Source organism: Anomaloglossus baeobatrachus, chromosome 11, assembly GCF_048569485.1.
Source record: "Anomaloglossus baeobatrachus isolate aAnoBae1 chromosome 11, aAnoBae1.hap1, whole genome shotgun sequence".
NCBI lineage: Eukaryota > Metazoa > Chordata > Amphibia > Anura > Aromobatidae > Anomaloglossus > Anomaloglossus baeobatrachus.
In genome coordinates, this window is record NC_134363.1 from 167,987,597 (window position 1) to 168,010,436 (window position 22,840).

Sequence of the window (22,840 nt, forward strand, 5' to 3'; positions counted from 1 at the left end):
TTGGCTGAGACCCCGCCCCCTTCTGGCCACATGGGTATGACATCAGCACAGGTCCTTCTAGTCACTTAATAAAACGATTCTATAATAGAAGTAGCATAAATAACAGATAGGGGAGAATGGACAGGCAGGGGGTGGGAATCACTATAAAACCCACCCCAGCTATCAGCTGATCAGCTGCTGCCAATCAAAAAGCTACTCATTTTATAAACTTTACTTGCTAGTGTTTCAAAACCTATACATCCGAGCTGACAACTAAAGGTATGTATAGAATCAGCCTGATAGTTCCAGTATAGCACTGTATGATGGTGCGATATTGTGGGTAGTGTACCATTTTGTGTGGGTTCATGTTTTTGGCGTGGTGGTCTATCTATTCAATGTATTGTTTATCCTGTCTGCAGGGTTATAACTCCTTGCAGTGCTTCTGTCCCTAAGTGTGGGGGAGGGGGCCTAGAATCCACCTAAACTCTATGAGGGATTAGTCATTCAGTCTGGCTGAGCAGGAGAAGAGAGAAGGAGTCTGTTTGAGAACTTCAAGAGAAGCAGGCCGAGTCATCCTCTGGGGCAGTAGCTGTGGCTCCCCAGAGAGACCTGGACATTTATCACTTACTGGACTATATTTGTGTTTCTGGACTATTTTACCCTCTGTGTGGTGGATTATTCTATGGACAGTTTGATTTGCTTGGAATAAATGTTTATTGGATTCTTCAGCCATCTCTCGCTCTCTTGATTGTGTGATATCAGAGAAGAACCCCGTCATACATTGGCTTTAGGTTATATAGGAAAATCCTGGTGATTGGTGCACTTTAAGGGTTCTACTGATCTGCAAGTTATCTCTTATCTTCTAGACTTTTAATGCTGAAAATAACTCTTTAAATTTACAATTGAATTTAAACAATATACTTTTCCTAGATGCACATGGTCTTTGAAGACCAAATTTCTGCCTTAATTCTTCCTAAAGTTTTTGGGCGAGTAGGCAGAATAAGCTTTTGCAATCAAACACCTCCTCTGCAATTTCTAAATCTTTAAATGTTTGAAACTCTTCAATTTTGCAGCCGCTCTCGGCCACCGCTTCCCGGACAATGTCTTCATTGAGCGACAACAGTGAAAAGTTTTCTTCTCCAACCGAGTAATGTGAAGCTCCTAAGTAATCAGTCATGATCAGATGTCCTCCTGGTTTGACCAGAGATACAATGTTCTTAAGCCCCATTTTAAAGTCTGCAAAAGTTTTGCAAGCGCAGATAAGACAGCTGGCGCTTAACACGCAGTCCGACAAAGGAAGGGCATTGGGCTGCAGTGGATTACTCAAGGTGACATCACACGTCATCAGGGAAACGGCGCGTCGGATCTTTTCTTCCTTTTCTTTAGGGGTTGACCTAGGACAGAAAGTTGGAGAATACTTTAGCAGTGGGATAAATAAACTGGTTGTATCAATTTATCTAATCCAAACTCACCCCAAAAAAGATCATGTATATTCAACGTCCATTGGTGTTATTTGGAACTAGATGTAGTATCTGGGCGTTGCCCGGAATAGTAACTGTCCGTCTGTCTCTTTTATATCAGTCCGTCTGTCTCTTTTATATCAGTCCGTCTGTCTCTTTTATATCAGTCCGTCTGTCTCTTTTATATCAGTCCGTCTGTCTCTTTTATATCAGTCCGTCTGTCTCTTTTATATCAGTCCGTCTGTCTCTTTTATATCAGTCCGTCTGACTCTTTTATATCAGTCCGTCTGACTCTTTTATATCAGTCCGTCTGACTCTTTCCCCGTCTGACTCTTTCCCCGTCTGACTCTTTCCCCGTCTGACTCTTTCCCCGTCTGACTCTTTCCCCGTCTGACTCTTTCCCCGTCTGACTCTTTCCCCGTCTGACTCTTTCCCCGTCTGACTCTTTCCCCGTCTGACTCTTTCCCCGTCTGACTCTTTCCCCGTCTGACTCTTTCCCCGTCTGACTCTTTCCCCGTCTGACTCTTTCCCCGTCTGACTCTTTCCCCGTCTGACTCTTTCCCCGTCTGACTCTTTCCCCGTCTGACTCTTTCCCCGTCTGACTCTTTCCCCGTCTGACTCTTTCCCCGTCTGACTCTTTCCCCGTCTGACTCTTTCCCCGTCTGACTCTTTCCCCGTCTGACTCTTTCCCCGTCTGACTCTTTCCCCGTCTGACTCTTTCCCCGTCTGACTCTTTCCCCGTCTGACTCTTTCCCCGTCTGACTCTTTCCCCGTCTGACTCTTTCCCCGTCTGACTCTTTCCCCGTCTGACTCTTTCCCCGTCTGACTCTTTCCCCGTCTGACTCTTTCCCCGTCTGACTCTTTCCCCGTCTGACTCTTTCCCCGTCTGACTCTTTCCCCGTCTGACTCTTTCCCCGTCTGACTCTTTCCCCGTCTGACTCTTTCCCCGTCTGACTCTTTCCCCGTCTGACTCTTTCCCCGTCTGACTCTTTCCCCGTCTGACTCTTTCCCCCGTCTGACTCTTTCCCCCGTCTGACTCTTTCCCCCGTCTGACTCTTTCCCCCGTCTGACTCTTTCCCCCGTCTGACTCTTTCCCCCGTCTGACTCTTTCCCCCGTCTGACTCTTTCCCCCGTCTGACTCTTTCCCCCGTCTGACTCTTTCCCCCGTCTGACTCTTTCCCCCGTCTGACTCTTTCCCCCGTCTGACTCTTTCCCCCGTCTGACTCTTTCCCCCGTCTGACTCTTTCCCCCGTCTGACTCTTTCCCCCGTCTGACTCTTTCCCCCGTCTGACTCTTTCCCCCGTCTGACTCTTTCCCCCGTCTGACTCTTTCCCCCGTCTGACTCTTTCCCCCGTCTGACTCTTTCCCCCGTCTGACTCTTTCCCCCGTCTGACTCTTTCCCCCGTCTGACTCTTTCCCCCGTCTGACTCTTTCCCCCGTCTGACTCTTTCCCCCGTCTGACTCTTTCCCCCGTCTGACTCTTTCCCCCGTCTGACTCTTTCCCCCGTCTGACTCTTTCCCCCGTCTGACTCTTTCCCCCGTCTGACTCTTTCCCCCGTCTGACTCTTTCCCCCGTCTGACTCTTTCCCCCGTCTGACTCTTTCCCCGTCTGACTCTTTCCCCGTCTGACTCTTTCCCCGTCTGACTCTTTCCCCGTCTGACTCTTTCCCCGTCTGACTCTTTCCCCGTCTGACTCTTTCCCCGTCTGACTCTTTCCCCGTCTGACTCTTTCCCCGTCTGACTCTTTCCCCGTCTGACTCTTTCCCCGTCTGACTCTTTCCCCGTCTGACTCTTTCCCCGTCTGACTCTTTCCCCGTCTGACTCTTTCCCCGTCTGACTCTTTCCCCGTCTGACTCTTTCCCCCGTCTGACTCTTTCCCCCGTCTGACTCTTTCCCCCGTCTGACTCTTTCCCCCGTCTGACTCTTTCCCCCGTCTGACTCTTTCCCCCGTCTGACTCTTTCCCCCGTCTGACTCTTTCCCCCGTCTGACTCTTTCCCCCGTCTGACTCTTTCCCCCGTCTGACTCTTTCCCCCGTCTGACTCTTTCCCCCGTCTGACTCTTTCCCCCGTCTGACTCTTTCCCCCGTCTGACTCTTTCCCCGTCTGACTCTTTCCCCGTCTGTCTCTTTCCCCGTCTGTCTCTTTCCCCGTCTGTCTCTTTCCCCGTCTGTCTCTTTCCCCGTCTGTCTCTTTCCCCGTCTGTCTCTTTCCCCGTCTGTCTCTTTCCCCGTCTGTCTCTTTCCCCGTCTGTCTCTTTCCCCGTCTGTCTCTTTCCCCGTCTGTCTCTTTATCTTTTTGATTGTCTGTCTCTCTCTTTCTCTGTCTCTCTGTTTCTTTCCATGTCTGTCTCTATCTCTCGCTCTGTCTCTTTCCCTGTCTGCCTCTTACTCTGTCTGAGCCTATGTCTCTCTCTCTGTCTGTGCTTGTGTCTGTCTGTCTCTTTCTGTGTCTCTCTATCCATCTCTCCACCAACATCATATTACCTCACACATAAGCTTCTTATACTATGAATGTCCTTTGTTCCTATAGCAACCAATCACAGCTCCTATTAATAACTTGTAGTTCCCAGTTCCATTCACTTTAATGGAGGCAGGTTTTTTGGAGAGTAACTGTAAAGCGTGGAATTAAATTTTCCCGTCAAAACATAGTCTATGATGTTCCCTGAGTCACACGAGGCGTCTGTGCAAAATTGTGTGATCGTAAATGTGGTTTCCTTTAGCGGACATACACACACATACATACTTACACTCAGCTTTATATAATAGATTGCAACCAGGTGTCTGTGTATCGGATAACAATGGGGGTCTTTTTGTCTTATGATGGCCAGAATGGGAAAATGTAATGAGTCAGTGAAAGGACCCTTAAATATGGGCCAATAATTGGGAAGGATTTTCATAGTAGCGCTTGTTCCCTATCATTGCCGGTGGAAACATGATCAGCGATCATGGAATCATCAATGGTCAAGGGTTTGCAGCACTGACTGCTTGTCCCTATGCTTTTTGCACACTGCCAATGATTGCTCCATGTATATAGAGCTAAAGGAGCGCTGATCCACATGGCAAAATTGGTTATGTTCACATTGGCCCAAAAAAATATGGCCATGCGGAAAACTACAAACAGTGTGAACATAAACCCCGGCTCCTCGCCCCTTGGCGTATAACATCCAGGCCCTGGCCCCTCAGTGTATATCAGCCGGACCCTCGTCCTCCAGTATATAACAGCCATCCCCGTGATGCTGTCTGCCCTTACTAACAAATATCAGAGTGGCTGGTGGTGCAGAGGTCACTGATACCAGCGCGTCCTGTAATAGGAGCCACCGGGGCAACAAGTTCATTCCTGACATTCTTTCCTCCTGAATCTTCCCCATCACCTGTGAGTGATATTACTGAGAATTGGAAGGAACCGCAGCAACTCGGCCACAAAGTGGAGACCCAGGAACGTTACAGAGCGGGGGCCGAGTGCTGAGGAGCAGAGGGCAGAAAAGTCCCCACCTCTCTGCTGACCCCATAACTGCAGAGTCCAGACCTCCTCTGGTAATATCAGAACAAACACTGCACCCACCGGGAGCTTCATGGCTGAGCAGCTGCAGCCGTACATCACCAAGCACAATGCCGAGCCGTACATCACCAAGCACAATGCCGAGCCGTACATCACCAAGCCCAATGCTGAGCCGTACATCACCAAGCCCAATGCCGAGCCGTACATCACCAAGCACAATGCCGAGCCGTACATCACCAAGCCCAATGCCGAGCCGTACATCACCAAGCACAATGCTGAGCCGTACATCACCAAGCACAATGCCGAGCCATACATCACCAAACACAATGCCGAGCCGTACATCACCAAGCCCAATGCCGAGCCATACATCACCAAGCACAATGCCGAGCCGTACATCACCAAGCACAATGCCGAGCCGTACATCACCAAGCACAATGCCGAGCCATACATCACCAAGCACAATGCCGAGCCGTACATCACCAAGCACAATGCCGAGCCGTACATCACCAAGCACAATGCCGAGCCGTACATCACCAAGCACAATGCCGAGCCGTACATCACCAAGCACAATGCCGAGCCATACATCACCAAGCACAATGCCGAGCCATACATCACCAAGCACAATGCCGAGCCGTACATCACCAAGCCCAATGCCTAGCCGTACATCACCAAGCACAATGCCGAGCCCTACATCACCAAGCACAATGCCGAGCCGTACATCACCAAGCACAATGCCGAGCCGTACATCACCAAGCACAATGCCGAGCCGTACATCACCAAGCACAATGCCGAGCCATACATCACCAAGCACAATGCTCAGTTGTACATCATACATCTCCAAACACAATGCCGAGCATTGGATGGAGCGGTCTAAAGCCGTTACCACTGGACTATGGAGGAGACGTGTTCTGTGCAGTGACGGATCACATTGCTCAAGCTCCATCTAATGGAGGAGTCTGGGTTTGGTGATGTTGTTTGTTACCCCCTGACTGCATTGTGCCCCTGTACAGATGGTGGAGGAGAGAGGATAATGCTCCGGGCTGTTATCAGGGGGCGGCCTCAGCTCCTTGGTTCCAGTGAATGGAAATCTTAATACTTCATTGTGGACAGTTGTAGCTTTCAGCTTTGTGGGAACAATTTGGGGAAGACCCTTTTCTGTTCCCCATGACTGTGCCCAGTGGCACAAGCTCCATAAGGACATGGAGGGGGAAGAACACGAAGGCCGCACAGACCCGGACCTTAGCCCCATCCAACACAATGGAGACTGTGATCCCGGCCTCCCCTAACGTCAGTTTCTGCCCTCAGAAATGCTCTTCTGGAGAAAGGGACAAATAAAACCCACAAACGCCTCCAAAATATTGTAAAACTCCTTTCTAGAAGAGCCAGGGCTTTATATCTGCAGAGAGGCGACTCAGTATTAATGTCTACAAATGTAAAATGGGAGGTAAAAAAAAAGCTGAAGGTATAATATGAAAGGGCCACAATACTTACCTCCATATATCTATCTCTATATAATGATCTGTGGTTATGAATGCACCTACCAAAATTAGAAGCAGATAAACCGAGGGATATGTTTGGACTCCATTATAATTGGAATATCTACATCTCAGCATAAGATACAGGAGGAGACAGGCTTTCTTGTGACGCTTTTCTAATGACCCTTTGCTTTAGATGCTTTACTTATGACGCTTTACTTTTGATGCTTTACTTATGACGCTTTGCTTTTGATGCTTTACTTACCCATTGTTTTCAAGGTCACATACAAATCGTAAGTATGGAGACCAATCAAAAGCTTCATTTTCACCGTTCAGCCATTTCTTAATTTCGTCTAGGTTCCCTTGGAAATAATCGGTCAGATAGATCTTTTGAAACCTTTCACATGCAGACAGGGTGTTATATATACAGGGACCGGCACCGATCTCGATGAAGGTCTTCCCTTTAACACGACCTGATGAAAATTAAATATGTAATTTAAAGACTTATAAACTGAATTATTACAAATAGTTCAGTAAATATTTCATAGTTAAAGGGGTTATTCCATGAATAAAGGTAATTTTAAAGTTAATTATAATCAATAGATATTGGAATAATAATTCCACAATTGGATGTGTTTAAGAAAAATGTTTCTGTGTTGAGATAATCTTATTATGTGTCCCCTTTTTAGTATAAAAATGTAAATTTCTTCAAAACCTACATATGTGTCCTGTGCAAAAACAGAGATCAATACAGATAATATACAATATCCCTGTCACTGATTAGTATTGGCCTTATCGCAATTCTTTCTCTTTTACTCCCATCTACAGCAATACTGTTACCACCATTAAGGTGTAAACAGGTGTAAACAGGAACCTATCCCCATTATAACTCCCATTATTGTTACACTTAGTAGGCGCAGTAGTAATGTAATGTATACTTAGAACTAATTTAATGTACACATAGTAATATAATGTATACACAGTAGTAATGCAATGTACACTTAGTACACATAGTAATGAAATGTGCACTTAGTATACATAGTAGTAATATAATGTACACATAGTAGTAATATAATGTACACATAGTAGTAATATAATGTACAGTATATATAGTAGTAATTTAATGTACACTTAGTATACAAAGTAGTAATGTACACATAGCACACATAGTAGTAATATAGTGTATACATAGTAGTAATGTAAGGTACACATAGAACATATAGAACATGTAGTATTAATATAATGTACACATAGTATACATAGTAGTAATGTAATGTACACTTAGTATACAGAGTAGTAATATAATGTACACATACTATACATAGTGGTAATATAATGTACACATAGTATACATAGTAGTAATATAGTATACACATAGTATACATAGTAGTAATATAATGTACACATAGTATACATAGTAGTAATATAATGTACACATAGTATACATAGTAGTAATATAATGTACACATAGTATACATAGTAGTAATATAATGTACACATAGTATACATAGTAGTAATATAATGTACACATAGTATACATAGTAGTAATATAATGTACACATAGTATACATAGTAGTAATATAATGTACACATAGTATACATAGTAGTAATGTAATGTACACATAGTATACATAGTAGTAATATAATGTACACATAGTATACATAGTAGTAATATAATGTACACATAGTATACATAGTAGTAATATAATGTACACATAGTATACATAGTAGTAATGTAATGTACACATAGTATACATAGTAGTAATGTAATGTACACATAGTATACATAGTAGTAATATAGTGTACACATAGTATACATAGTAGTAATATAATGTACACATAGTATACATAGTAGTAATATAGTGTACACATAGTATGCATAGTAGTAATATAATGTACACTTAGTATACATAGTAGTAATATAATGTACACATAGTATGCATAGTAGTAATATAATTTACACATAGTATACATAGTAGTATTGTAATGTACACATAGTATACATAGTAGTAATATAGTGTACACATAGTATACATAGTAGTAATGTAATGTACACATAGTATACATAGTAGTAATATAGTGTACACATAGTATACATAGTAGTAATATAATGTACACATAGTATACATAGTAGTAATGTAATGTACACATAGTATACATAGTAGTAATATAGTGTACACATAGTATGCATAGTAGTAATATAATGTACACATAGTATACATAGTAGTAATGTAATGTACACATAGTATACATAGTAGTAATATAGTGTACACATAGTATGCATAGTAGTAATATAATGTACACATAGTATACATAGTAGTAATGTAATGTACACATAGTATACATAGTAGTAATATAGTGTACACATAGTATACATAGTAGTAATATAGTGTACACATAGTATGCATAGTAGTAATATAATGTACACATAGTATGCATAGTAGTAATATAGTGTACACATAGTATACATAGTAGTAATATAAAGTACACATAGTATACATAGTAGTAATGTAATGTACACATAGTATACATAGTAGTAATGTAATGTACACATAGTATGCATAGTAATATAATGTACACATAGTATACATAGTAGTAATGTAATGTACACATAGTATACATAGTAGTAATATAGTGTACACATAGTATACATAGTAGTAATATAGTGTACACATAGTATGCATAGTAGTAATATAATGTACACATAGTATACATAGTAGTAATATAATGTACACATAGTATACATAGTAGTAATGTAATGTACACATAGTATACATAGCAGTAATATAATGTACACATAGTAGTAATATAGTGTACACATAGTATACATAGTAGTAATATAGTGTACACATAGTATACATAGTAGTAATATAATGTACACTTCGTATACATAGTAGTAATATAATGTACACTTAGTATACATAGTAGTAATATAATGTACACTTAGTATACATAGTAGTAATATAATGTACACTTAGTATACATAGTAGTAATATAATGTACACATAGTATACATAGTAGTAATATAGTGTACACGTAGTATGCATAGTAGTAATATAGTGTACACGTAGTATACATAGTAGTAATATAATGTACACATAGTATGCATAGTAGTAATATAATGTACACTTCGTATACATAGTAGTAATATAATGTACACTTAGTATACATAGTAGTAATATAATGTACACTTAGTATACATAGTAGTAATATAGTGTACACATAGTATACATAGTAGTAATATAAAGTACACATAGTATACATAGTAGTAATGTAATGTACACATAGTATACATAGTAGTAATGTAATGTACACATAGTATACATAGTAGTAATATAGTGTACACGTAGTATGCATAGTAGTAATATAATGTACACATAGTATGCATAGTAGTAATATAATGTACACATAGTATACATAGTAGTAATGTAATGTACACTTAGTATACATAGTAGTAATATAATGTACACATAGTATACATAGTAGTAATATAGTGTACACGTAGTATACATAGTAATATAATGTACACATAGTATACATAGTAGTAATGTAATGTACACATAGTGTACATAGTAGTAATATAATGTACACTTAGTATACATACTAGTAATATATATAATGTATACATCGTAGTAATGTAATTGTACACTTAAGGCTATGTGCCCACGCTAGAATGTCCCTGCGGATTTTTTTGCCTGAAAATCCGCGACTTTCACGGCAAATCCGCACCCGCGGATTTGCCGCGAATTTACCGCGGATTTACCGCGGATTTGCCGCGGATTTCATTTTTTTTTTTTCCCCCCATTCAAAACCAAAAATCCGTACCAAATCTGCACCAAACAATTGACATGCTGCAGATTTTTCCGGATCAAAATCCGCGGCAAATCCGCAGCGGAAAAATCCGCAGCATGGGCACAGCATTTCCAAAATGCCATTGAAATGGCTTGGAAGTGCTGCTGCTGCAGATTTTCGGGAAATCCGCGGCAAATCCGCGGCAAAATCCGCGCAAAATCCGCAGCGTGGGCACATAGCCTTAGAGTAATATAATGTACAAATGAAAAAACAAAAAGGAAGCCATTTTATACTTCATCTATTGCTGAGCTCACTGGATTTTGTCTTTCCTCTTCATAATGTACACTTAGTACACGTAGTAGTAATATTATGTACACATAGTAGTAATATAGTGTATACATAGTAGTAATATAATGTACACATGGTAGTAATGTGATGAAATGTCCACATAGTATACATATGGTAGTAATGCAATGTATACATTGTACATATAGTTCTGTATTATACACAGTACACACAGGATATTGGTAACAGAGTATATTTAGTATATGTAACAATTTACTATATCAGCCTTTCCTAGTATTTTGTGTTTCTTTGGCTCTGATGTTATTTTCAGGATATGACGATATCTAACACTTATCTATTTTCTATCACTAGCACTGATGCAGAATATAACCGGCTCTGCCACCTCTGAAATAACTGACCGTCCGTATAGTGCCCATCACCCCCATGTGGCGGTGTCCGTATAGTTCCCATCACCCCCCTGTGACGGCGTCCGTATAGTGCCCATCACCCCCCTGTGGCGGCGTCCGTATAGTGCCCATCACCCCCATGTGACGGCGTCCGTATAGTGCCCATCACCCCCATGTGACGGCGTCCGTATAGTGCCCATCACCCCCCTGTGGCGGCGTCCGTATAGTGCCCATCACCCCCATGTGACGGCGTCCGTATAGTGCCCATCACCCCCATGTGACGGCGTCCGTATAGTGCCCATCACCCCCCTGTGGCGGCGTCCGTATAGTGCCCATCACCCCCCTGTGGCGGCATCCGTATAGTGCCCATCACCCCCCTGTGGCGGCGTCCGTATAGTGCCCATCACCCCCATGTGGCGGCGTCCGTATAGTGCCCATCACCCCCCTGTGACGGCGTCCGTATAGTGCCCATCACCCCCCTGTGACGGCGTCCGTATAGTGCCCATCACCCCATTGTGACGGCGTCCGTATAGTGCCCATCACCCCCAAGTGACAGCGTCCGTATAGTGCCCATCACCCCCATGTGACGGCGTCCGTATAGTGCCCATCACCCCCATGTGGCGGCGTCCGTATAGTGCCCATCACCCCCCTGTGACGGCGTCCGTATAGTGCCCATCACCCCCCTGTGACGGCGTCCGTATAGTGCCCATCACCCCCCTGTGACGGCGTCCGTTTAGTGCCCATCACCCCTGTGTGACAGCGTCCGTATAGTGCCCATCACCCCCATGTGACGGCGTCCGTATAGTGCCCATCACCCCATTGTGACGGCGTCCGTATAGTGCCCATCACCCCCCTGTGACGGCGTCCGTATAGTGCCCATCACCCCCATGTGACGGCGTCCGTATAGTGCCCATCACCCCCATGTGACGGCGTCCGTATAGTGCCCATCACCCCCCTGTGACGGCGTCCGTATAGTGCCCATCACCCCCATGTGACGGCGTCCGTATAGTGCCCATCACCCCATTGTGACGGCGTCCGTATAGTGCCCATCACCCCCCTGTGACGGCGTCCGTATAGTGCCCATCACCCCCATGTGACGGCGTCCGTATAGTGCCCATCACCCCCCTGTGGCGGCGTCCGTATAGTGCCCATCACCCCCCTGTGGCGGCATCCGTATAGTGCCCATCACCCCCCTGTGGCGGCGTCCGTATAGTGCCCATCACCCCATTGTGATGGCGTCCGTATAGTGCCCATCACCCCCCTGTGGCGGCGTCCGTATAGTGCCCATCACCCCCCTGTGGCGGCGTCCGTATAGTGCCCATCACCCCCCCTGTGGCGGCGTCCGTATAGTGCCCATCACCCCCCTGTGGCGGCGTCCGTCCATTAGTGATCAGCATCTGATGGGCGCAGTTTTGGGGCTGATACATTATTGTAAGCCTTCTAGGGTTAGACTCTCTATTGATCCCTGACACTACATCGTGTGATCGCCCCGACATCCGCTCGCACGGTTCTCACGTACCTGAAGAGAAAACGTCATTCATAAACGTCAGTGTGAACATGGACTCTTTATCGATCTCCTGGGTGTTGGGATCCACCGCGTAGAAGGTGTCCAGATATTTCTTGGAATTAAATTTATGTTCATAAACGTGGTTATGCGACGTGGACTCGGCCTCCATACTTTTGATATAAACCTGTTGGTGAACGGTGAGAAAATCCATTTACTAATGTATTATATGACCCCTTATGGTGTAGACCACTGCTATATCCTCAACTGCTGCAGACTCCACGATGGACCCTGGACAGGTATACAGCTGCATCTTCCCAAGTAATATACAGTATATCGAGGACCATTACCTAGCTACAAACATCATTTTCTATACAGTGCTGGATGCGTGATAAGATGTGACCTCCTCAGTCCTTACCTGCAGCAGATCCACCGCTTGTGATCACCTAAACAGACTTTACTTAGCAACCTGAGCCACGTTTGTAAGATCCTCCTCCATTACAGAGCTGTAACCAGAAACCTCACCACTTTCAGGTGAGCTACGGAAACAGGTCCGCCCATTCCAAAAATACCTGCAGCATCATCATCATCACCTAATTATACCAGTTTTTCCTATATACACTGGAGATCAAAAATCGAGAACAATGTGTGATCACTTGCTTATTTCAGAAATAATGTTATCTACATTGATGAACATTTTTTTGTATTTAATACCATCACTAGTCCCTCACACTGCTCTGGGGGGATTTTCGCCCACTCTTCTTCCAGTCTCTTCCACAGGACATCACTAGCCTCTCACACTGCTCTGGGGGGATTTTGGTCCACTCTTCTTCCAGTCTCTTCCACAGGACATCACTAGTCCCTCACACTGCTCTGGGGGGATTTTGGTCCACTCTTCTTCCAGTCTCTTCCACAGGACATCACTAGCCTCTCACACTGCTCTGGGGGGATTTTAGCCCACTCTTCTTCCAGTCTCTTCCACAGGACATCACTAGTCCCTCACACTGCTCTGGTGGGATTTTGGTCCACTCTTCTTCCAGTCTCTTCCACAGGACATCACTAGTCTCTCACAAAGCTCTGGGGGGACTTTAGTCCACTCTTCTTCCAGTCTCTTTCACAGGACATCACTAGTCCCTCACACTGCTCTGGGGGGATTTTGGTCCACTCTTCTTCCAGTCTCTTTCACAGGACATCACTAGTCTCTCACACTGCTCTGGGGGGATTTTGGTCCACTCTTCTTCCAGTCTCTTTCACAGGACATCACTAGTCTCTCACACTGCTCTGGGGGGATTTTGGTCCACTCTTCTTCCAGTATCTTCCACAGGACATCATTAGTCTCTCACACTGCTCTGGGGGGATGTTGGTCCACTCTTCTTCCAGTATCTTCCACAGGACATCACTAGTCCCTCACACTGCTCTGGGGGGATGTTGGTCCACTCTTCTTCCAGTATCTTCCACAGGACATCACTAGTCCCTCACACTGCTCTGGGGGGATTTTGGCCCACTCTTCTTCCAGTCTCTTCCACTGGACATCACTAGTCCTTCACACTGCTCTGGTGTGGTTTTGGCCCACTCTTCTTCCAGTCTCTTTCACAGGACATCACTGGTCCCTCACACTGCTCTGGGGGGATTTTGGCCCACTCTTCTTCCAGTCTCTTTCACAGGACATCACTAGTCTCTCACACTGCTCTGGGGGGATTTTGGTCCACTCTTCTTCCAGTATCTTCCACAGGACATCATTAGTCTCTCACACTGCTCTGGGGGGATGTTGGTCCACTCTTCTTCCAGTATCTTCCACAGGACATCACTAGTCCCTCACACTGCTCTGGGGGGATTTTGGCCCACTCTTCTTCCAGTCTCTTCCACAGGACATTACTAGTCCTTCACACTGCTCTGGTGTGATTTTGGCCCACTCTTCTTCCAGTCTCTTTCACAGGACATCACTAGTCTCTCACACTGCTCTGGGGGGATTTTGGTCCACTCTTCTTCCAGTCTCTTCCACAGGACATCACTAGTCTCTCACACTGCTCTGGTGGGATTTTGGTCCACTCTTCTTCCAGTCTCTTTCACAGGACATCACTAGTCTCTCACACTGCTCTGGGGGGATTTTGGCCCACTCTTCTTCCAGTCTCTTCCACAGGACATTACTAGTCCTTCACACTGCTCTGGTGTGGTTTTGGTCCACTCTTCTTCCAGCCTCTTTCACAGGACATCACTAGTCACTCATACAGCTCTGGGGGGGATGTTGGTCCACTCTTCTTCCAGTCTCTTCCACAGGACATTACTAGTCCCTCACACGGCTCTGCTGTGATTTTGGTCCACTCTTCTTCCAATCTCTTCCACAAGACATCATTAGTCTCTCACAAAGCTCTGGGGGGACTTTGGCCCATTCTTCTTCCAGTCTCTTCCACAGGCCTCTCCTGGGCCTCTCCTCAGCTGCATTGAAAATGGGTACAATTCAGGCAGCGTATATGAGTCATATACCCTCCCTGGACAAAATAGCAGTGTGCCCCCATACGGAAGGGCTGGCCCTCCTTACCAACAGCCATATCCACCTCCACACCAACATCAGCCATATTTTAAGCCCACAAGTTATGAATACTGTCACCATGGACTGCCACGCAGTTATGGGCACCTAGTGCTGAGACTGTGCCATATCCCCAGTGCTAGTCATATGTCCTACCCACCTCCTCCCAAGCAGTCATTCCACCTCACCCCAAAACATACAAGTGCTTATGTACTGTATATTCATCATAAAAAGGACTTGTTTAACCTGTAAGCTTCAGATAACTATGTCGAATGTCTAAAATCACATTTATGTGCAGTCACCAAACCCATTCCCTGTCGTATGTGTAATAAGAAGCTATTATTTTTTGGATTACATTTTTAAAGCAAAACACACAGTTGCTATTTAGTTTACATTGTGCAATACGTTTTTGCTTGTCTCCCCACACATACGAACCATAGCACATTAAGGCTGCTTTCACACATCCGGCTTTTGCAATGCAGCACAATCCGGCACTTTGCAGGAAAACCGCAACCGTTTTTTTTTGCTGCCGGTTGCGTTTTTCCTGCATAGACTTTAATTAGTGCCGCATTGTGCCGCATGGGCTTGCGTTCGGTCCGGTTTTTGCCGCATGCGGCAGATTTAGCCGATGCGGCGGCCGGATGGAACGTTCCCTGGCACGTTTTTTGCTCCGGCAAAAAAAAACCGCATCGCGCCGCATCCGGCGCTTTTCCCAATGCATCCCTATGGATGCCGGATGCGGCGCGATTCGGCAAAAACCGCATCCGGCCGCCGCATACGGTTTTTGCCACTGCGCATGCTCAGTAGCATGCCGCAAGCGGCAAAAACCGGACCGGCCGCATGTAAAAAACTTATGCAAAGGATGCGGTGTTTTCACCGCATCCGTTGCATAGGCTTCACAGCCAGATTGAGCCGCAGTGCTCAAACCGGATGTGTGAAAGTAGCCTAAATGGCCCAATAAGAGTTTATTTACTGCCATTTTATGCTTTGTTACAGCAAACAAGACAATCTAAAGAACAAACGGATCCCTTCCTCAATAGTTGGAAATTGGTTGCAGGCCCAGTTGTGCCCACGCCCAGCATGTTGTTTCTGAGGTTATCAGCCGTGATATATCATCACATATTGTCAGCAACAATCAGGGTAAGAAATTCTGGTCAGTATTTAGTTTGGGGCCCAAATATTGCCCCCATCGCGGTTCCCTACAAATAATCACTAATGACTCAATAAAGAGCAGATTAAGGTAGAGCCATGTTACCAACAGCAGCACGGCATAACAATTGATGGCAACACATCGTTGAGAGAGATGCATCTGCTGCATGATTGGTGATTTTTATTGCTAACATTCCTTGATTGACAAACATTGGCCCCCTAATTAAGTATATAGGGATCATTTGTATGCATGCAACTCATATACAATTGCTCCAAAGTGTAATTATATGCAAGATAAGCCTCATCCAATAGGATTTCCAGAATGCAGCGGTAGCCTTTGTCAGTGGTTCGCAAATTTGAATAATGTGCGATTTTCAAAAATGTATTTTTAAATGATACATTGTTGCATAAATTACCTGTAACCCTGCCCAGTGCAAGTATAAGGCTATGTTCACATGCAGTGTTTTTTTTAGCTGCGTTGCTTTTATCCTTGTTACAAGATGGTGCCACAGATTGCACGCCATTATAGCACATTTGATTTGCAGCAAATCGATTTGCGCAAATCTGTTGACGTCAACTCATTTCTAACTTTTGGAGGATTGTAAAGGATGCGAAAAGTTTACCATGGTTTTAAGATTGCTTATCAAAGAACATGAAAGACTGTTGTACATACAACAATGGTCCACTGTCTCCTACAAACCTGGGTGGTACTGGTTTGGCTGCATGCCTATCACACCTTAGCCATCACCTGTGACACTCCTGCGATTTCACCAGTTAGTCTGGAAATACCGGTGTGGGGTGTCACTATGCATCAAAGGTTTGATCCGTCCAAGGTGTTCAGTGACCAAATGAAATATTCAGTATATGATGCAACTAATTAGACATAGGAGTATTGGAGATAAGAGATTATTTACAGACAGTGCATTTTAAAAAATATATATGTATTTTTGAAATATATGGCTGTACATGTATCACAACAATGACGTGCATCACTATCTCAGCTATGGTGATATTTTGTGTAAGGCAGTTGTGATGGAGCACACAGCAAGGCAATGTCACGCTAGGTATGGGGAAGTACCAAGTGAATGGCGAAAGGGAAGGGAAACCCTATGTCTAGAGAAAGGGGAGATGGTGAGCACTGGCCAAACCTACTGCTGCTCCCTGAGGTTCCTCACCACCCTAGATAGATTCCACACCTTTGCGCCGAGCCGGATGCCTGACCCTAGGTATCCCTACTGCTGGTCCCTGGGTTCCCTCACCACCCTAGATAGATTCCACACCTTTGCGCCGAGCCGGATACCGGACCCTCTGTATCCCTAGCGCTGGTCTCTGGCGTCCGTCACTACCCTAGATAGGTTCCGCACCTATGCGCCGAGCCGGATACCTGACCCTAGGATAATGCTAGAGCTGGGCTCTACATAGGGAACAGGTGGGATGAGCTCTTCATCAACCCCACTAAACACTAAAAAAGACACAAGGAGGACATACAGTGGGAAAGTGCATGAAATGCATCATTAGATGACTCAGGTAGAAGTTCAGCAAAGACCAGCAACAATCCTAGAGATGAGTGCAAGCCACCTGCTTGCATCTAGAGCTTGTGAAGGAACTGAATAATATCACCAGCACAAGTCCAGGGAAAATGAGAGTATTTAAACTCAATGGAAATATAGATGATTAGCAGCTGAAGGGAAAAGGAGCTCTACTGGGTCCTAAAGGGGAAAGGATGAAAACCCAGGAGAGGAGATACCTAGTACACTGAATATTGCTGGACATCACATGACTGTTTGTCACCCATGACACACCCGTGAAAGCCGACCAAACCATTTCCCAAAAGCCCATATTTATCAATTATTCTATTCTCCTATTATAGTAAATATGCATAAAAGGGTCCATAAAGCAGTGTAGTAAAAGACTGGGAGAAATATAGAAATATTTATCTATATGCATAGTACAGTTAAGAACATGTTAGCCGTCCATCACTAAAATCCAAGTCCTTAAGGGATGAGAAGAAAGAATGTCTGAGGTATCCACAATCCTCCCCCCCAAAAAAAAAAAAAAAAAAAAAAATCAGGCCTTTCATATTTCAGCCTTTTGTACAAGTTTTACTATTTCATTGTATGGGAAGTAGAGAGGCGTAGAGTCCTATGGGCCCCGGGGCATCGTCTGTGCCGACTCCTCTCTACTTTTAGTCTGACCTGTTTTGCTGCTAGGAGGTATATATGATCTTCAAGAAAAAATACATTGTACATTGTGCAAACCAAAAATGCTTTCTAAGATAGAAGTGTCATCAGTTTATTTTTAACAAAATGCAAAGTGAATGGTAAAAAATATCTAAGCTCAATACTTGATGTGACGGTGCTCTGCCCTTTTCACTTCTTTGTTGTACACTTATATTTGCTCTCAGTTTTTGGAGGAACTTGGCAGGAAGGTTGTTCCAAAAATTCTGGAGAACCGAGCACAGATCTTCTGTGTATTTAGGCTTCCTCAAATCTTCTTCCTGCAAGTGAACCTAGAAAAATTCATGTTGTTTCAAAGTCAAAGGATGGTTACACCAAATAGTGATGTGATTTACATTTCTCTTTTCTTTGTTTCTTTTTTTTTTTGCATTTTGGTAATTGATAAAAATAAAGATTATGTCTATTTTTATGGTATTCTTACTTTGCAGCATTTTGTCCTTAGGATAGGGGTAGTGCCGGCGTCCCTGCAGAGACACCGACTTACTCACCGCCCCGACCAGGTTGCATTCTTGCCCGCTCTCCCCTGGCCATCCCCGTGTGCTGCTGCCTCCTTCCCTTCCCGGGCCTTGTATATGACATAAAGGGTTCCCAGGAGTGCACCTAAGGTGCGCACACGAACACACCAGCCCTCCGCCGGCTCGCCATTTCCAGGAATTGCCCCTCAGCTTAGAGGCACTAAGTATTTAAGACACCCTCCCATTAGGGAAGGTGCCTGTGCAACGCCTTTAGTTAGTCAGTCAGTCTCCAGTCTGTTACCTAGATAGTTGTCAGGTCTTGAGCTCCTGTCTTGTTACACCTGTGTCCATCTCTGGTACCTGCCTTTCTATACCTGCATACCCCTGCCATGCCCAACATTCCTGTCCGTAGTTGTCTGTCCAGCCTGCCTCAGTCACCCGTCCTGAATCCGTCACCTGCCCTGGGGGTCAGCTGCCATAGACGCGGTCACTGTCCTGGGAGTGGTACCTGATGTCTGCCTCACGGTGAGTGCTTATTTAAGCCCCTCCGATTAAAGTTAAGCCATGGTCCTCATGTCCTCATGTGCAGCGATTTGCCTGCGACGCAAAAAGGACGGGGGCGGGTACGATCGATTGTGAAATCGCACGATCGGTCGTACCATGTAAAGCAGCCTTAAGTCATCAATGTTAAAGTCTTGGACAATGTGTTAAGTAATGACTCCGTGGTTGTTGGATGTATTAGGGGGGACCAGGGGGATGAGGAATATAGAAGGGTGGTGTTGAATTTTGTGGATTGGTGCCATGGTAACTATCTACAACTAAATGTTGAGAAAACTAAGGAGATGGTGGCCAACTATAGCAGGAGAAAGATGCAATGTTACCGATCACTATTGCTGGTCAGGAGGTGGAGCAGGTGGAGAGTTACAAATATTTGGGGGTCCACCTGGATAGCAAACTGGACTGGAGATGCCACTCAGAGATGGTCTACAAGAAGGGGATGAGCAGATTGTATTTCCTATGGAAACTGAGGTCTTTTAATGTATGCAGCAAAATGTTAGAAATGTTCTACCAGTCTATAGTGGCGAGTGTCATCTTTTTTGCACTCATATGCTGTGGTGGTAGTAGTGTGAGGGTCTCTGATGCTGGGGTGGTAGTGTGAGGGTCTCTGATGCTGGGGTGGTAGTGTGCGGGTCTCTGATGCTGGGGTGGTAGTGTGCGGGTCTCTGATGCTGGGGTGGTAGTGTGCGGTCTCTGATGCTGGGGTGGCAGTGTGCGGGTCTCTGATGCTGGGGTGGCAGTGTGCGGGTCTCTGATGCTGGGGTGGCAGTGTGCGGGTCTCTGATGCTGGGGTGGCAGTGTGCGGGTCTCTGATGCTGGGGTGGCAGTGTGCGGGGCTCTGATGCTGTGGTGGTAGTAGTGTGCGGGTCTCTGATGCTGGGGTGGTAGTGTGCGGGTCTCTGATGCTGGGGTGGTAGTGTGAGGGTCTCTGATGCTGGGGTGGTAGTGTGCGGGTCTCTGATGCTGGGGTGGTAGTGTGCGGGTCTCTGATGCTGGGGTGGTAGTGTGCGGGTCTCTGATGCTGGGGTGGTAGTGTGGGGGTCTCTGATGCTGGGGTAGTAGTGTGGGGGTCTCTGATGCTGGGGTAGTAGTGTGAGGGTCTCTGATGCTGGGGTAGTAGTGTGAGGGTCTCTGATGCTGGGGTAGTAGTGTGAGGGTCTCTGATGCTGGGGTAGTAGTGTGAGGGTCTCTGATGCTGGGGTAGTAGTGTGAGGGTCTCTGATGCTGGGGTAGTAGTGTGAGGGTCTCTGATGCTGGGGTAGTAGTGTGAGGGTCTCTGATGCTGGGGTAGTAGTGTGAGGGTCTCTGATGCTGGGGTAGTAGTGTGAGGGTCTCTGATGCTGGGGTAGTAGTGTGAGGGTCTCTGATGCTGGGGTAGTAGTGTGAGGGTCTCTGATGCTGGGGTAGTAGTGTGAGGGTCTCTGATGCTGGGGTAGTAGTGTGAGGGTCTCTGATGCTGGGGTAGTAGTGTGAGGGTCTCTGATGCTGGGGTAGTGGTGTGCGGGTCTCTGATGCTGGGGTAGTAGTGTGGGGGTCTCTGATGCTGGGGTAGTAGTGTGGGGGTCTCTGATGCTGGGGTAGTGGTGTGCGGGTCTCTGATGCTGGGGTAGTGGTGTGCGGGTCTCTGATGCTGGGGTAGTGGTGTGCGGGTCTCTGATGCTGGGGTAGTGGTGTGCGGGTCTCTGATGCTGGGGCGGTAGTGTGCGGGTCTCTGATGCTGGGGTGGTAGTGTGAGGGTCTCTGATGCTGGGGTAGTAGATGCTGGGGTAGTAGTGTGCGGGTCTCTGATGCTGGGGTAGTGGTGTGCGGGTCTCTGATGCTGGGGTAGTAGTGTGCGGGTCTCTGATGCTGGGGTAGTGGTGTGCGGGTCTCTGATGCTGGGGTAGTAGTGTGCGGGTCTCTGATGCTGGGGTAGTGGTGTGCGGGTCGCTGATGCTGGGGTAGTAGTGTGCGGGTCTCTGATGCTGGGGTAGTAGTATGCGGGTCTCTGATGCTGGGGTAGTAGTGTGCGGGTCTCTGATGCTGGGGTAGTAGTGTGCGGGTCTCTGATGCTGGGGTAGTAGTGTGCGGGTCTCTGATGCTGGGGTAGTAGTGTGCGGGTCTCTGATGCTGGGGTAGTAGTGTGCGGGTCTCTGATGCTGGGGTAGTAGTGTGCGGGTCTCTGATGCTGGGGTAGTAGTGTGCGGGTCTCTGATGCTGGGGTAGTAGTGTGCGGGTCTCTGATGCTGGGGTAGTGGTGTGCGGGTCTCTGATGCTGGGGTAGTAGTGTGCGGGTCTCTGATGCTGGGGTAGTAGTGTGAGGGTCTCTGATGCTGGGGTAGTAGTGTGAGGGTCTCTGATGCTGGGGTAGTAGTGTGAGGGTCTCTGATGCTGGGGTAGTGGTGTGCGGGTCTCTGATGCTGGGGTAGTAGTGTGCGGGTCTCTGATGCTGGGGTAGTGGTGTGAGGGTCTCTGATGCTGGGGTAGTAGTGTGCGGGTCTCTGATGCTGGGGTAGTAGTGTGCGGGTCTCTGATGCTGGGGTAGTAGTGTGCGGGTCTCTGATGCTGGGGTAGTAGTGTGAGGGTCTCTGATGCTGGGGTAGTAGTGTGCGGGTCTCTGATGCTGGGGTAGTAGTGTGCGGGTCTCTGATGCTGGGGTAGTAGTGTGAGGGTCTCTGATGCTGGGGTAGTAGTGTGAGGGTCTCTGATGCTGGGGTAGTAGTGTGCGGGTCTCTGATGCTGGGGTAGTAGTGTGCGGGTCTCTGATGCTGGGGTAGTGGTGTGCGGGTCTCTGATGCTGGGGTAGTGGTGTGCGGGTCTCTGATGCTGGGGTAGTGGTGTGAGGGTCTCTGATGCTGGGGTAGTAGTGTGCGGGTCTCTGATGCTGGGGTAGTAGTGTGGGGGTCTCTGATGCTGGGGTAGTGGTGTGAGGGTCTCTGATGCTGGGGTAGTGGTGTGCGGGTCTCTGATGCTGGGGTAGTAGTGTGCGGGTCTCTGATGCTGGGGTAGTAGTGTGAGGGTCTCTGATGCTGGGGTAGTAGTGTGCGGGTCTCTGATGCTGGGGTAGTAGTGTGAGGGTCTCTGATGCTGGGGTAGTAGTGTGAGGGTCTCTGATGCTGGGGTAGTAGTGTGAGGGTCTCTGATGCTGGGGTAGTAGCACCCTCAGTAATCGGCAAATCCTTCTGTGTAAGAAGGAAAAATATAGGAAATCATTTGTGCCAACTGCTCTGGGAATGTACAACAATAACATCAGTGTTACATCATCGAGGTGAATGTCTACTTTATGTCTTCTACGTTCAGTTCCCCGCTGTGTATGTCCTAATCTAATGTATAATGTTCTTTTGTCAACGCTACTGTCTCGTCAATTAAGTAATTCATGTTATGATTTAAGTTGTGCTGCTGTGATCCCATCATTTCCCACGGGATCAATTGTATCGTATCGTATCGTATGCCTCCTTTTTACTCAATGTACTAATAGCATCCCCTTTGTGTTCCTACATACTGATGCTTTCAGACCCTTACATTTCTGTAAGTA

At 46.2% G+C, this 22,840-nt stretch overlaps 1 protein-coding gene across 1 annotated transcript; it reads right to left on the minus strand.

The window, feature by feature from the left end:
* Positions 1–224: 224 nt before the first annotated feature.
* Positions 225–12,898, minus strand: LOC142256295 (nicotinamide N-methyltransferase-like). Its single transcript, XM_075327910.1, has 4 exons — positions 12,819–12,898; positions 12,416–12,587; positions 6,678–6,885; positions 225–1,373 (listed from the first exon to the last, which is right to left on the minus strand). Exons 2-4 carry the CDS (start codon positions 12,570–12,572, stop codon positions 953–955), a joined length of 786 nt encoding a protein of 261 aa, XP_075184025.1. The 5' UTR covers positions 12,573–12,587; positions 12,819–12,898; the 3' UTR covers positions 225–952.
* Positions 12,899–22,840: the final 9,942 nt, after the last annotated feature.

Coding starts and splice junctions, on each gene's coding strand:
- LOC142256295 (XM_075327910.1), bottom strand. CDS start 12,572: ATGGAGGCCGAGTCCACGTCGCATAACCACGTTTATGAACATAAATTT. Junction 6,886..12,415: donor GAATGACGTTTTCTCTTCAG/GTACGTGAGAAC, acceptor AATTTTCATCAG/GTCGTGTTAAAGGGAAGACC. Junction 1,374..6,677: donor TGTGACCTTGAAAACAATGG/GTAAGTAAAGCA, acceptor TTTCTGTCCTAG/GTCAACCCCTAAAGAAAAGG.